Source organism: Cydia amplana, chromosome 16, assembly GCF_948474715.1.
Source record: "Cydia amplana chromosome 16, ilCydAmpl1.1, whole genome shotgun sequence".
Classification (NCBI taxonomy): domain Eukaryota; kingdom Metazoa; phylum Arthropoda; class Insecta; order Lepidoptera; family Tortricidae; genus Cydia; species Cydia amplana.
Window position 1 is genome coordinate 4,980,535 of NC_086084.1, and position 15,312 is coordinate 4,995,846.

At 37.0% G+C, this 15,312-nt stretch overlaps 1 protein-coding gene across 3 annotated transcripts in view; it reads right to left on the minus strand.

The window, feature by feature from the left end:
* Window positions 1-15,312, minus strand: part of LOC134655398 (diuretic hormone receptor) — a 35,986-nt gene that overhangs the window by 16,398 nt on the left and 4,276 nt on the right. For all 3 annotated transcript variants that reach the window (XM_063510857.1, XM_063510856.1, XM_063510858.1), the window contains exons 3-6: window positions 15,100-15,202; window positions 5,659-5,739; window positions 1,365-1,444; window positions 771-896 (exon numbers count right to left, since the gene is read on the minus strand). In XM_063510857.1, coding sequence (XP_063366927.1) covers window positions 771-896; window positions 1,365-1,444; window positions 5,659-5,739; window positions 15,100-15,202 — 390 coding nt within the window. The remainder of the gene's footprint in view (window positions 1-770; window positions 897-1,364; window positions 1,445-5,658; window positions 5,740-15,099; window positions 15,203-15,312) is intronic.

Genomic DNA, 15,312 nt, shown 5'->3' on the forward strand with positions numbered 1-15,312 from the left:
CGTGTTCCGTCCCCATTCCTGACAAAAGGCCAAAATTCCTGACATGTCAGGAAAATTCCTGTCATCTGGTAACCCTAGCTACGGACCCCTGTCCTATTCAATTCTGCTTAAAAAATAAGTATCTGACTGCGATGGATTTGTAAATAATATATAAACCATACGGTTTCTAGTTAACATTTAAGGTTAAGGTTGAACTCCGGAAAGGTTTCAATACGGTTGCATCAGATATTCCATGATTTTAAAATAGTAGTACACATGGGAATCACTCATAAAATGAGGAAAATGAAATGTCAGTTAAGTATATAGGTAGATCTTAAATATTTGCTGACTAAATAAAGTGTGGTTTTATGCGATTATGTTCCATGTTGCTTTTGCACCTATTTGGCTGTGTCAATACAATCTAAAAAACAGACCTACTCGTATCAATATCCGGTCCGTAAAACTGGCTTCTATAATGTTATACTTGAAAATACTGCACACATTTTTATTCGAGTTTGTTATATGTTTACATACTGTATGTGTTTGTTTACGATTTTGCAATGCTACTATGTTCTAGTTTGACCTACGAGTAAAGTCAAACATTAGCTTGGCCGTTGACGCAATCTATACCTTAAGCACAGAATAAGTAATAGTACTACCGTACAGAAAGGATACTTCCTACAAAACCGATGTTTGACAGCGATTCAGGGTCATGATATCCCTTTCTAATTTCTCTTACAAATTTCTGTCTCCTCACTGCCTTAAGTTTCATATAAATTTTTAATACTTACCCACATGATCCTGACTAGAAAGAAGAGGTTGAGAGCGAGCCCTATGAGCGAGGGCGCCTTGTGGATCCAGTCCACCTGGTGCTCGTGCATCCAGAGGCAGACCTTCGCCTCGCCCGCCAGCGCCAGCTGAAACACATGTCAAATATTGAATTGGTACAGTCGCCATCAGATATATCGGATCGGCCAAGGTGTTCACAATATCTGAACACGCACTCTAGAGCCCTGATAATAGAGCCGTGTTCAGATGTTTGTGAGCGCCCTAGCTGCACCGATATATCTGATGGTGACTGTACATACTCCAAACCTTTTGGTTGTATGTTTATGTTTAATGTTTATTTGCGCGGTGTTAAGAAGCAGTGGGCTCAGGTACGTCTCCGAACGCAGTCCGCTGAGCACTGAGCGGACGGCCGTGCGTACACGGCAGCGCGAATGTCATTGTTATTTTTAACAAAAACAAGTAGTCAATGAGTTCGAATCCAGTTAACTCTGAACGATATCATGCGAAAATCGGCCTTAAACAAAATGTCAACTGGAAATCTTAACTATCGGCAAGATGGCGGGTCGTTAGAGTGAAATAAGCGGTTGACAAATTACCCCATCGGAGCCGGTGGAAGGCACCACGGTGACGAGACACCGCGATATCACCCATATCGTTAGGAACACCGCCGGCGCGCCTGCGAACATAACAGACAAATTAATTTTAAATCAAGCCTTTGAGGCTGATTCTGCAAGCTTAACACAGGAGAGGAGCGACAATATTTTGCCTGCGGGATAGATTGCCTCCCTAATTATTACGGTAATAAAAAGTCGGGTAGTTTATCTCGCGGGCGAGATACTGTGATGAGTGTCATGACGCTCCTGTGCTAAATCTATTATCTATTTGATATGGTTTTCAGTTTGTTTTGACGCGACTTTGGTAGTGAGAACCAATCAGCGGCAGCAACTTACGCTGATTGATGTTGGAAATTTAATCGCAATCAGGAGTCGTCTCATAAGCCATTTCGTCGTGAGAAATACCTGATAACACGACTAAGGCCCACTTGCACCATTCCACTAACCCTGGGTTAACCGGTTAACTTGTTACCATGGTTACCAATACAATTTGACATCACTTAATTACGGCCTTGTCTATTATGTACCTAACCATTAAAAATGAATTTGTAAATAATTTAAGACTCCTTAACTCAAAAATCTTTTTAAGTTAAGATTAGTAGTTAAGCTTAGTATGTAATACAATGTCTTTTTACTGAAATAAACAGTTTAAATTTTAATTTTTTTTTTTTTTTTTATTGGGTTAACGGTTTAACCCCGGGTAAGTAGGATGGTGCAAGTGGGCCTAAAGCAGAGGCGGCTGGTAGCTATGTATTATGGGTGTTCACTCACAATAAAAAACAAAAAACCGGCCAAGTGCGAGTCGGACTCGCGCACGGAGGGTTCCGCACCATCAACAAAAAATAGAGCAAAACAAGCAAAAAAACGGTCACCCATCCAAGTACTGACCCCGTCCGACGTTGCTTAACTTCGGTCAAAATTCACGTTTGTTGTATGGGAGCCCCACTTAAATCTTAATTTTATTCTGTTTTTAGTATTTGTTGTTATAGCGGCAACAGAAATACATCATCTGTGAAAATTTCAACTGTCTAGCTATCACGGTTCGTGAGATACAGCCTGGTGACAGACGGACGGACGGACGGACGGACGGACAGCGGAGTCTTAGTAATAGGGTCCCGTTTTTACCCTTTGGGTACGGAACCCTAAAAACTAAACCTACACATTCAATTAACCGTCGCAAAGTACATAGATGTCGGTTTCCGTCCACCCGGTCATTGAACTCTCTCATAGATTTTCGGTATTACGAATCTTGACGACCGATAGACGCCAACTGCAGTTCATTTTACAAATGGATATAATGTTTTTATTTAAATTTTATGGAAAGATGTGCTAAATTGTTAACACACCTGTTTCGGTCCAAACAAACTCACCGCACAGTCATGGCCCGCGCCCGCGCCCGCGCCCACAGACTTGTAATTGTCGCTCGCGCTTGACAGACAGCTGAAGTGTGCGAAAGGGAAGCCCTCGCGTATATGAACATTGCATGAGTGCGAAAGAGTCAGACTACAAATGAGAAAACGTGACCATTTTGGAGTTTGACAACGGCCGCGGACGGCCAAGAGCGTATCACCGTAATTTTCAATTTGAAAAATATACACAAATTCGGAAGAAGACTATTTGATTAAGTAATACAATGAAGATAGTGTCTTGTAGTGTACCGGATTTCAGTGTCACAGGGCCAAATAAACCTAGCAAATACTCATTTCAGAGGAATTATGATATTCCGAGCGAAATTTTCTTGACGATATTTTGTCAAATTAACAGCATAAAATGTGTAAGAAGCCGGTTTATACAGTTAATTATAAGTTTTTCTTCCTTTGTGTGCTAATATTTTATCATATTACTCAATAATTTAAGATATTTTGTGTAAAAACATAAACTGTTACTTTACGCTAGGGCTTGACAAAATGTCCAGATGACAGTATCGATAACTTGTCTGTATATTAATAGCTATGTAATAATTTCTTCACAAGACATCATTAAGATATTAACCTTTATAACCGACTTCAAATAATAACGATTGTTATACCTTTTTGAAGGTGCACATGTTTAGCAGTAAATTTAAACTTCACTTTCCAACACAGAGAAAGAGTTAGACTAAGATAAGTCTGTAACGATTTTGATAGCACACGGAGTTCAAGGTGTTATTTATACGTCATAATGTCGTAAATTTTAACGTTTGAAAAAAAACCGGCCAAGTGCGAGTCGGACTCGCGTTTCAAGGGTTCCGTACATTAAGTCCGACTCACGCTTGACCACATTTCTGATAGGTTTTCCTGTCATCTATAGGTAAAGAACTATTTTGTGTATTTTTTTCAAAATTTTAGACCCAGTAGTTTCGAAGATAAGGGGGGGGGGGATTGTCATTATTTGCCTATTTTCTTGAATAACTGCGAAACTATTAATCCTAAAATTATAAAAAATATATATTTGAGATTCTTACAATGAGCTCTTTCATCTGATATGTAACACGATATAGTTTGAAAAAACTTTATTTTTTAATTTTCTCATTTACCTCCCAAAAATGGCCTCCATATTTAAAATTCATTTGTTTACGTTACACGTCCATCTTTGGGTCATAAACTTATGACATATGTGTGCAAATTTCAACTTAATTGGTCCAGTAGTTTCGGAGAAAATAGGCTGTGATAGACGGACGGACAGACAGATAGACAGACGCACGAGTGATCCTATTAGGGTTCCGTTTTTTCCTTTTGAGGTACGGGACCCTAAAAACGGTAATTTACAAACAAACAAACAAAACAAACTTATAACTAGGTAAATATAAAAATTAAGGGTAGGTATATAATTATATGCTATTAGGCCATAGGTACCCGGCTAAATGTACCTAGTACGCTGCTGGCGTTTCCTCTTTGCACCGCTAGCGAAATACGCTGGATAATACGTTTAAAATAACACATTTTAAAAAGTTATCGATAAAGCAACCAAACACCGACAGATTATTAATATGTTGTAACATGACATCACTATTTTTGAACTCACATAGACAATTTACGCACACACTTGCATTTCATTTTTGGTCGCACTTTTGAAGATTGACAGTTGTTCTTGTCTATTCTAATTCTATGCCCGCGCCAAACACAAAACATATAGGTAACACGAAAAACAAAATAAGCTAGTTACTTTTATCACATTCACACAACACAACCACGGTGTTTTTGCTTATTAATCTGATTTAAAAAATATATAAGTTTTTGCTTTTGACTAACATGTAACATTGCTACGAAAGTTCAAGGTCGTCCATAATTTAACTCGAGTCGATTTTGTAAACTTTTTCACATTCTCACGTTAAATTCATTCATTTTGAAACACCTCACAACAAACAAATTATGTGCTTTAACTGTTTAAACTCTTGTTTCATTATTTAGAATGAAAAAAAGCCAAAATTGCATTCCCGCACATACTTTAAAATTGACTAAGGTCTGTTTAGAAACAAGTGACAACAATCTCAACATGGCGCGCGGGTTGCGCGCGCAGATCAACCGGGCTCGGAGCGCCGCACCGATTTTGCCTCTTCCCTCATAGAAAATATTCCGTTTCACGCGCAGAGCTCTGTCGAAACTTCTCTTTCGCTCTTATTGAATTTCCTATTGATCGAATGTACTAAATCTTTTTCCATAGGAGCGCAAACCAAAGCGCTCCGCTTCGCGCGTTACGTTTGATTTCTATGAAATTATAGGAGTACGCCGTGTAGGTAGTGGTGAGCTGTCTATAAACTTAAGTATAATGAATAAAGGTATTATTTAATTGGTATTGAGTTTTTTACGATAGATCTTAAATAGTAACAGATTAAATAAGTACCATAATTTCATTTTGATTATTTATGGGAGTGCACCGCACAAGCGCTCCTTAAGGCGGGCCGCGCCTGGCCTAAAGGTCGTATCAAAATGAGAAGAAAACCATATCAAATGTTTAAAACGGAATCAACTTCCAAGCGTTTATTACAAACATACAGTTTCGAACCTTAAATACGAAACGTAAAGCTCGAAATGAAATGGCATGTGTTTATATTGCATTATAAATGTGATCGACTGATCGTGAAGGGAAACGCGCTAAATGTAAATCAAAATGTTTGTCTCAGTATGTATGTTTAAATCATGTTATGTCTATTAAAATGTTGACCGATTAGTACAAAGAAATTGCACGTGTTGTCTACTTATATGTTAACATAAAGACTCATAAAACACTAAGTTGGATACCTACTACATATATGTCATACCTATGGTGGTAACTTCACATTGACTATTAAACTTACCCCATCCAATAGTGGTGTAGACTTTTAACTTTATATTTTCTGCAGTAAACGTTTCCACGACTAGCATATACAGATATAGACCTAAAAACAAAAAAAAAACACATTACCACATTAATTTATAAATATGCTTCCAAAGAATACTATACTTAAGTCATATCATTAGTATGGCGTAAGGTTTCCGATAATCCCAAAACCTCTCACAACAGTCATGACTTTCTGGGTTAAAGAATAAAAATGAAAAAGATAGAAAATATAAATAAAATATATTTATAAATAACGTAATGGACCCTATAATGGACGTGGAACCGGTAATGGGATATAAAACCACAAATCCTCTAAAATAAGTATGTAAAAGTAGTTTATAAACACTGGCAATATTTTACCGTAAATAAGAGTCATAGAGCTGTTTAAGTTCGACTTTTTATTAATTTCGGTTAATTTTTAAGAAATTGGCGCCAACCCAAAAGTTGTCGTGTCACTGGAAAAAATAACCAGTAAGAATTCTTAACAACTTCGCTAAGAGAGGTGAGTTCATATATTAAATTGTAATTAATTATTACTTGGTGTAAACTAGAATGTGTTTTGTTAATTGCATTTACCATGAGATAAGGTATACAACACATTATGTTGTGACTCTAGAGATGTATAAAAAATAGTGGTATTTTGCCCAATCCCATTATAGGAGCTGTAAAACTGCATACCTCCTATGATGGGATAATTTACATAATGATGCTTGCCATGGCGTAATTTCATGTTTAAACACACTGACTTAATATAAAAGAAATAGACACACAAAGCAGAACAAAAACGTCAAGAAATGTGGATCCCAATGACGTTTCGCACCATTTGCATTGATGATAAAAACGCTTACGTAAATTTTGAGTCAAGATAAATGTTTCGTACAGAAAAGAGCTTAATGTCGTAAGCATTAAGTGTCAAATTTGCAAACATAAGTACCAACACTGTTAAAAAATTTAGTCCGATGGCACTAAACGTAACGTATTTACGTCAAACAACGTCAAACGAGAATAATGAACGAATGGAGTCACTTTGGTACACTTTAATATGTATTACTGTACAGGAAAATATTAAAATTGAAGTAATAAATAAAACAAATTTAATTTAATCGAGAGCTCAAATAAAATTAATTCGTGGTTCAAATTCAAACAAATTAAATTTTTAATTCGTAAGTATACGTCTTTAAATACTAATTTCCTTGAAATAAATTCTACTTATTAAATAACTGTGTATTTAAGATCTACATTTACTCATAGCACGGGTGCACGGGGACATTTAGATACTGATTGGATTTTTTTTATAAAGTCTACCTATACTTTATAAAAAAAAATCCTGTGTTTGTCACTGTGTTCCGACAGGTTTAGCATTTACAGTTAGTCGATATAAGCCCTTATTGGTGGTGTATATGTCGGAAATAGGGAAATGGGCCAAACACACAAGTGCCGTTTTGCCTTGTTTAAAACTGCATCACCCCTATCTCTTGCTATAATTAAATAGCAGTCCACTTTGCACGTCGCATAGGTTTTCTTGGAAATCTTCAATTTAAACATAATATTATTTCTTATGATTTATGAATTCCATATAAAAATATAAAAAAATATTGACCTCACATCGACTCAATAGAATTTTGTTCCTTGACATCCGTTCTTTGGTACTAACAAATTAATTTATTCAAAACCATAAAATTACCACCAGATTACATTAAATTATGTAATGCTATCCAAAGAACTAACCGAAAAAAATACATTCCATCCTTTTTCCTTGTTTTATCATTGTTATTTTTACATATTTTAACGGCACATTTCGTAATTGTTGACAACTTCACATTTGAGCGTTTCAAACAAGACTAAACGAAAAAGTAATGCATGATCTGTTTTGACATCACTTTTGTGGGGCCATTTTTGGCGGCTGATTGGGTATCCAGTTCTTTATACTATATCAATGTTTAAACAATACAGAAGTATAATGTAGTTACTCGTACGAACTATGTCAGGAGGTCTACTCGGACTTCGGATAAATTAATATCGTTTTTACAAAATTTTATTTAACTTGCCCTGTTAGTTTGTATACAGGGTGGATTTTCTTTTTGGGTCAGTGAGGGCAGCTACCAGATCCCGTGCTGCGACGAGAAAACGGTCTTAGAAAACCTTCCCTCGATTTCAAATTAATGAAGATTGGCTTTTACAGATTTTGGAAAAAACATACAGGGTGCGAGAAAAAGGTAATTTTTGACAATCTTTTTTTTGATGCCAATCGATCCCATTCCTATTGAGGATCAAAAGCTTGTATGGAACTAAAAAAAAAAATTCCGGCTAGAAAAGCCACAAATCGAGGAAAACTTTTCCCAAACAATTTGTATGAAAATCAAAACTTTTATTTTTCACATGCTTTTTTTCTATGCCAATTGATTCCATTTTTATCTAGTATCAATAGTTTCTTTGGGGTCAATTTACGATAATGTACTAAAAAGCCACAAATTAATAAAAACTTTTTCCATAGGTACATTTACTATGGAGAAAATGTGAAATTTAATTTTGACCCCAAAAAAACTATTGATACTGGATAGGAATGGAATCGATTGGCATACAAAAATAGCATGTGAAAAATATAAGTTTTCATTTTCATACAAATTGTATGGGAAATGTTTTCCTCGATTTGTGGCTTTTCTAGCCGGAATTTTTTTTTGTATCATACAAGCTTTTGATCCTCAATAGGAATGGGATCGATTGGCATCAAAAAAAAAAGTTTGTCAAAAATTACCTTTTCCTCGCACCCTGTATGTTTTTTCCAAAATCTGTAAAAGCCAATCTTCATTAATTTGAAATCGAGGGAAGGTCTTCTAAGACCGTTTTCTCGTAGCAGCACGGGATCTGGTAGCTGCCCTCACTGACCCAAAAAGAAAATCCAGCCTGTATTAGTTAGTGTGGTTCAAATCTTGGAAATGGCATTTGAGCCACTTTCGGATTTCCGATTGAGTTGAAATTTTGGATACGTATGCAAATCGGATGACAATGCAATCGGGTGACAAAAATGACTAATAACTAGTTTTTTGCCAAAAACTTATTCCCTATTCCAATATCTTATACTGATAGGGTATGCCCATTATAGGGGGCCCATTACTGGATCCACGTCCATTACCGGGGTTCCATTACTGGAGCTTTGGTGTCCATGACTGGAGAAAAAAACATACTTTTAATTTATTAATTATGTGGAAACTAACTGCAGTATCTTTGATACAATACGCCTGAAACATAAAAGAAGGATAGGATATTCATCTTTTAACAAGCTAAGCGGTAGAACTTTTACATGTATCAGGGAAATATCACAAATACTCCAAATTTCCTCTTAAATGTCCCATGACTGGTGCCGTTACTATAGTTTTTGTTAAACTACGTATCACCAACAAGATTATACATATCAAAAACCGATCCAGACATGTTTTATTAATATGACATTAGGGAGTCCCTAGACAAACCATATAATTTATAACTTCTTAGAAAAGTTACCTACAAAGAAACGACTTTTGAAACATAATACCGAAGGTCGATGCTAATGTGTTTACTTCTTTTACTCCAATTTTATTAAAGCATTATATTTCAGTCTGTCAATCATTTTTTAGCTACTCATTAGAATTTAGTTATATAGTTTGGTAATGCTAATGGTTAAAGAGATTAGCTAAACAGAAAAGTATCAAGCAGACTATATAGAAGTCACAGTTCAGAGAAAATACAAGCAAAAAAAAACACAAATCAAAATAGTTGATAAAAAGAATTTGATTTGTTCCCAAAGTTGTGTAAAAATACAGTCATATTTCATATTTACTATGAGTGGAAAGCATTCGACGTTTCTATTGAAAACATTCTATTAAAAGGATTCAGTTAGTAATAATAATTCACCGTTACGTCCATCGCCTGTCATCTGTCAATTCTGAAGAATTTGATTACATTAATCCGTATTTATAGTCGGACCACGGACCCGCCTACGTTGGAATTTTTAAAGTGTCTTTTTTATTGTGTGTGTGTTTTTTATTGGTCGTGTAAAACAAAAGAACGATTCTCTATTTAAATATTTTTGATTTATGATAATATTGTTTCCAATAAAAATATGCCAACCATCATCAAATGTACACAAAAACAATCTCGAAATAATAAAATTTTTTGGTTTACGATAAAGTTGAGCAGACTGTCTACATTCTTCAAATGTTTTTCAGCTTCGGTGTCTAGTCTAGAATTGTTTTGTTACCTATCCTGCCGTGTCACGCGCATCTCGTGTAACTTTAAAAGTTGAGTTTCGAAATAATTACGTTTAAGGTTTTAAAGATTCAAATGCTGTTATTGTTGACGGTTTATCGTAATTTTTTTATTTTTTCTAATCTACATGTAGGAAATATGGTCACAGAATAGGATCTTTAATTTTTTTTTCGCATAATTGAATAGGTTTCATTTTATTCGAATTAAATGGTTCCGCATGACCAACTCTTCCATACTATAGTGGTCACACGAAGTCATGTAAGTCAAGTTACATGACATACGCGTGATCACGTATTAAGTGAAATAATATTGTTGTCGTATAAACCAAGCGCTCGGCCAGTCATGCCAATCATGCAACTCAAGTTAACTGAGTTGTGTCTGACGCCATCGGCAAAAAAATGAAGTTACATGAGTTAGTCATATGATGTCGGCGACGGATGGTCCCGATGGCGGTGGGCGCGTGGGGGTAGTACCTAGATGTATTACTTCACAGCCAAAATAGTAGGTATGCTACCAACGCATGAAATAAACATTCGGACTCATTAACCATACTAGTGCCTACTATTATTTCAGTACTAAATAAACGATCTTACGATGGAATCGTATTCAATAAAAATAAAAAGATCACATGAAATCGTTCAAATCTTTATTTAAGTCAAACTAAACCGGTTCCAACCCTACACCTCTGACCCGAGAAGATTTAACCCGGCAACAAACTCGGCGGGACACATCTTTTCAAAACAACACATAGTTTCTTTATTTTACAAAAGTAAGCTTCTAATGGCACATAAGAAATCAAAATAACACTTGGAATAAAACACTTAGCTAAACGGTTAAACAACGTGAGAATCTATAAGCTTTCAGAATAATCCTTCAGGTGTAAGCCTTCAGGAACGTAGCGAATTAGGCACGAGCTTGGCTAACGTCCGATCTCTAGCGCGGTCCGATCAAGAAGAAGGAAGCCAGTTCCAGCGGCGGAGCCAACCGCTCCCGCCTCCAATTCAAGTTGGTAAACCTGCCTGACCAGTCTACCAACATAACGACAAAAATGCCTGCTCGTGCCTACGTTCACTCAAGATACTACGTCATCTTGACGTTCCAAAGCCTTCTACCTGTCATTTTAGTTCAACAATACGCCAAACATTGCTAATCGATTTTATACAGGCGTCCAACTATGAACTGTAATGCTGCAATACGTCTTTCTGGTGTCTCGCTCCGACACGGCCGTCCTGCGCTACACACGTCCTCGTGTGTGGGTGTACGCATTTGATTCTGTAACAAAATACTCAGCACAGTATCTCATCGCTCGGTCATTCCTGACCAACAATTTGGGTCTCACTCAAATTACTATTAAAATCAAACTTTGTTATCAATCAAACCAGAAAAAATAATTGTTCAAAATTACTTTAACAATCCTTAATTCTCTAGTCAAAAATAGTCCATCGGGCAATGACTAAATAAAAATAATCATCAGTAATCATCGCCGTTATCTAACGGATACACTCCAATAATCATCGCCCCAATCTGGCGGATACTCTCAAAAGTCTCAAACTTATGTGAAAACAGAACAATCCCAAACATCAAAAACACAAATCACAACAGCTCTAATTCATTGCTCGACAGTATCACTAGTATCACTACTATTGTCGTCAAACTCGTCAATATCAATTTACGGGGAAATTATCGGGCTTTAAAAAAAAAATTGGTCATTCTAAATTTTTGTAAGACATCTTAAAATAAATAACATTCTGAATTGATAGTTCCAATTTTACTCATATGAACACAGTACATAAACGGGAAATCATTTTTAACAAAACAACACCAGTCCTTCGGTGCATTGCCAGTCCTTCGGCAGATACCAGACCCTCGTCAGAAGTAACCATCTCAGCTGCGTAAGTGCTACTCCTCGCAAAGAGCATTCTGCACATAAAAAGCAGACCACGTGCACCTCTTACATGCTCCGGCACTTCTGATGCGGTCACTAAACAATACCCAGTCCATCGGGCATACTTTCAGTCCATCGAAAGCAAAACAGTATTGCCCAGTCCATCGGGCGTGCCTTCAGTCCATCGAAAGCAAAACAGTAGTGCCCAGTCCATCGGGCGTAATTTCAGTCCTACGAAAGTACAAGCTTTCAGTCCGTCGAAAGCAAAACAATGTTAACAGTGAATTCCAAAAAAAAGAAAATAAAAATAGGTCTTTAAATCATGTTACTCAGAACCATTGGTACTATCAGCGTCAACTGATCAACTGAAACTGAACATTACTGATCAAAATCACTAAAGATAGCTTTCTTCTTTAGCTTTAACAACAGAAACTCGCTCAAGACTTCTATGCAGAAGTAAAACGTCTCAAAATAATCCCAACGAAATGGGAACTGCTCACCAGCTTAATAAAGTATGATGCACGCGACCAAGTCAAAGGTGGTGGTGGTGAGGTCCAACCCAAGCACGGAGGCTGATCCTTTCCGCTTGCCGTTGCCGTTGCTGCGGCAGATTGCGAGAGACACGATGTGGTTCAACATAGCTGGCTGTTACTGAAATCATTTGCACGGTATCAGGTTTATCATGTATCCAGGCTAAACTCAAAAGGTTTATGAAATGCAAGGTAACAGACACAAAAAAACATGTTTCCAATGTATACGGGACTTCAAAAATCTCAGAATAAAATTTAAACTTCAATGAGTGAGTTTTATTTCATTCTATGAACACACAAACACGTGTTCCAAAAATAAGTAGCACGGTAAATTGGGCCAATACGAAAAGTGACAGCTTATTAGTTACGTTCGACTGTTATGCTTCGCCATTACACTCAAAATAAAATTCACTAATAAACAATTAGAACGAAACCTGTCCTTTTATTTCCAAATCTCCAGCACAGAAGATACTGCACAGCCGCCTCTGTATCACGGGCGCAATGGCGTCCGCAAGCTCGCTCGGCTCCGGCTGCAGGACACTGTAACATTTATTTTCATATGCGTAGCTCATGTTTCCATAGTATGCACTATTTGTGATCTATCACGGCATTACGAGCAATAATTTGTCGCAATTTTATTAATTACTAAACGTTACAGGGTAAAGATTACATAATCCTATGCATTGGCAAATCAGCAGGATCAATTTCTAACAGTGCATTGTATTTTCATGAAAAAAAAATATTTTTTGAGGGTAGATGCACAAGTGAGCAATGAAATAATATCACGTCGCGACAGCCAATATTTGATTTTAATTAACAATATGGATTTCACATCAAAATAACTTAAGATCACTTAGATTTAAATGGATTTTAAAAATTAATTGTATTTTCATGAAAAATCAATTATTGAGGGTAGATTCACAAGTGAGCGATGAAATAATATCACGTCGTGATAGCTAATACTTGGTTTTAATTAACCGTATGGATTTCAAATCAAAATAACTCAAGATCGCTTCGATTTAAATGGATTACAAAAATTAATTATAAAGAAACGTGGCGATACCAGAGATGACGTCACGTCACGACCACTCTGTTCGATAGCCCCAATCATAATTCACAATTTCACAATAATTCTCACCAAATAACAATGAATAACACTCACCATTCAATCAAGGTTAGACACGTGAGCTTACCTTACCACGTGTCCAGATTATGGAATGTAGGTCACTAGAAATACAAACCGGAAATACACCTGCGCTCCCACGTGGCTGTGTAAGCAATAACTGAAACTCCGCATCTATCCCACTTGCTGATGTCGGCGACGGATGGTCCCGATGGCGGTGGGCGCGTGGGGGTAGTACCTAGATGTATTACTTCACAGCCAAAATAGTAGGTATGCTACCAACGCATGAAATAAACATTCGGACTCATTAACCATACTAGTGCCTACTATTATTTCAGTACTAAATAAACGATCTTACGATGGAATCGTATTCAATAAAAATAAAAAGATCACATGAAATCGTTCAAATCTTTATTTAAGTCAAACTAAACCGGTTCCAACCCTACACCTCTGACCCGAGAAGATTTAACCCGGCAACAAACTCGGCGGGACACATCTTTTCAAAACAACACATAGTTTCTTTATTTTACAAAAGTAAGCTTCTAATGGCACATAAGAAATCAAAATAACACTTGGAATAAAACACTTAGCTAAACGGTTAAACAACGTGAGAATCTATAAGCTTTCAGAATAATCCTTCAGGTGTAAGCCTTCAGGAACGTAGCGAATTAGGCACGAGCTTGGCTAACGTCCGATCTCTAGCGCGGTCCGATCAAGAAGAAGGAAGCCAGTTCCAGCGGCGGAGCCAACCGCTCCCGCCTCCAATTCAAGTTGGTAAACCTGCCTGCTCTACCAACATAACGACAAAAATGCCTGCTCGTGCCTACGTTCACTCAAGATACTACGTCATCTGGACGTTCCAAAGCCTTCTACCTGTCATTTTAGTTCAACAATACGCCAAACATTGCTAATCGATTTTATACAGGCGTCCAACTATGAACTGTAATGCTGCAATACGTCTTTCTGGTGTCTCGCTCCGACATATATTTAATGGTTTTTAAGACGATTTAAACTGGTTACCCGTAACTCATGTAACTCGAGTTAACGGAGTTTGGCGTGACACGGCAGTATCTAAAGTTAGTTTTGCTACTGGAGTCTGGTCAGGATAGATCACCAAAATTTTGTTGAAACCAGTTGCGGTATCTTTCACCAAACACGTCAAAACATAAAAGATGAAATTTGATGAAAACATACTTAGCATAAATTTTACAGGTATCAGTGAAATATCAAAAATTGGTAGCTACTCCAAATGTTCTCTTAAATCTATGATTTTAGCCGTTACTATACACAATAATGGCGTTAGTCATACACGCGCTACAAGCCTCAATTAGCTATTAATTGTTTGTCTTCATCTGTCATTTTGACTAATCACATAAGTCAATGTATTTGTAAGAAAGGTATAAAACATAAATTTACTAATTGAGGCTTGTAAAGTCTTATGAATAAAGGGGCAACTGTAAGGCCTGAGTGTAAGGCCTGAGTGGACGCTCGAGTTGGGCGTGCAGCAGGGCGGGGCGTGCTGCTCAAATTACTTGTGAGCCCGACGCCACGCTGCACGCCCTAACGAACGCTCCACTTCGAGCGTCCACTCAGGCCTTACACTAAGTATTTGCACGTTTATATTAAAATTCTTACCTTCAACAAGCATCCAAAAGAAGTTGGTCAGATAAAAGTAGTGCATACAAATCACTAGGATCATACACGACGTTTGATGTTGCGACGCCTCGTCTGACCAATTCTAAACAAAAGACTGACGATAAAACACCATTACGAAGATGTGAGGTTTACATGAATGTGGGGATCTTTGATGTGGGATGTGGGGCTTTAATGACTTTTGAAACTAAATAG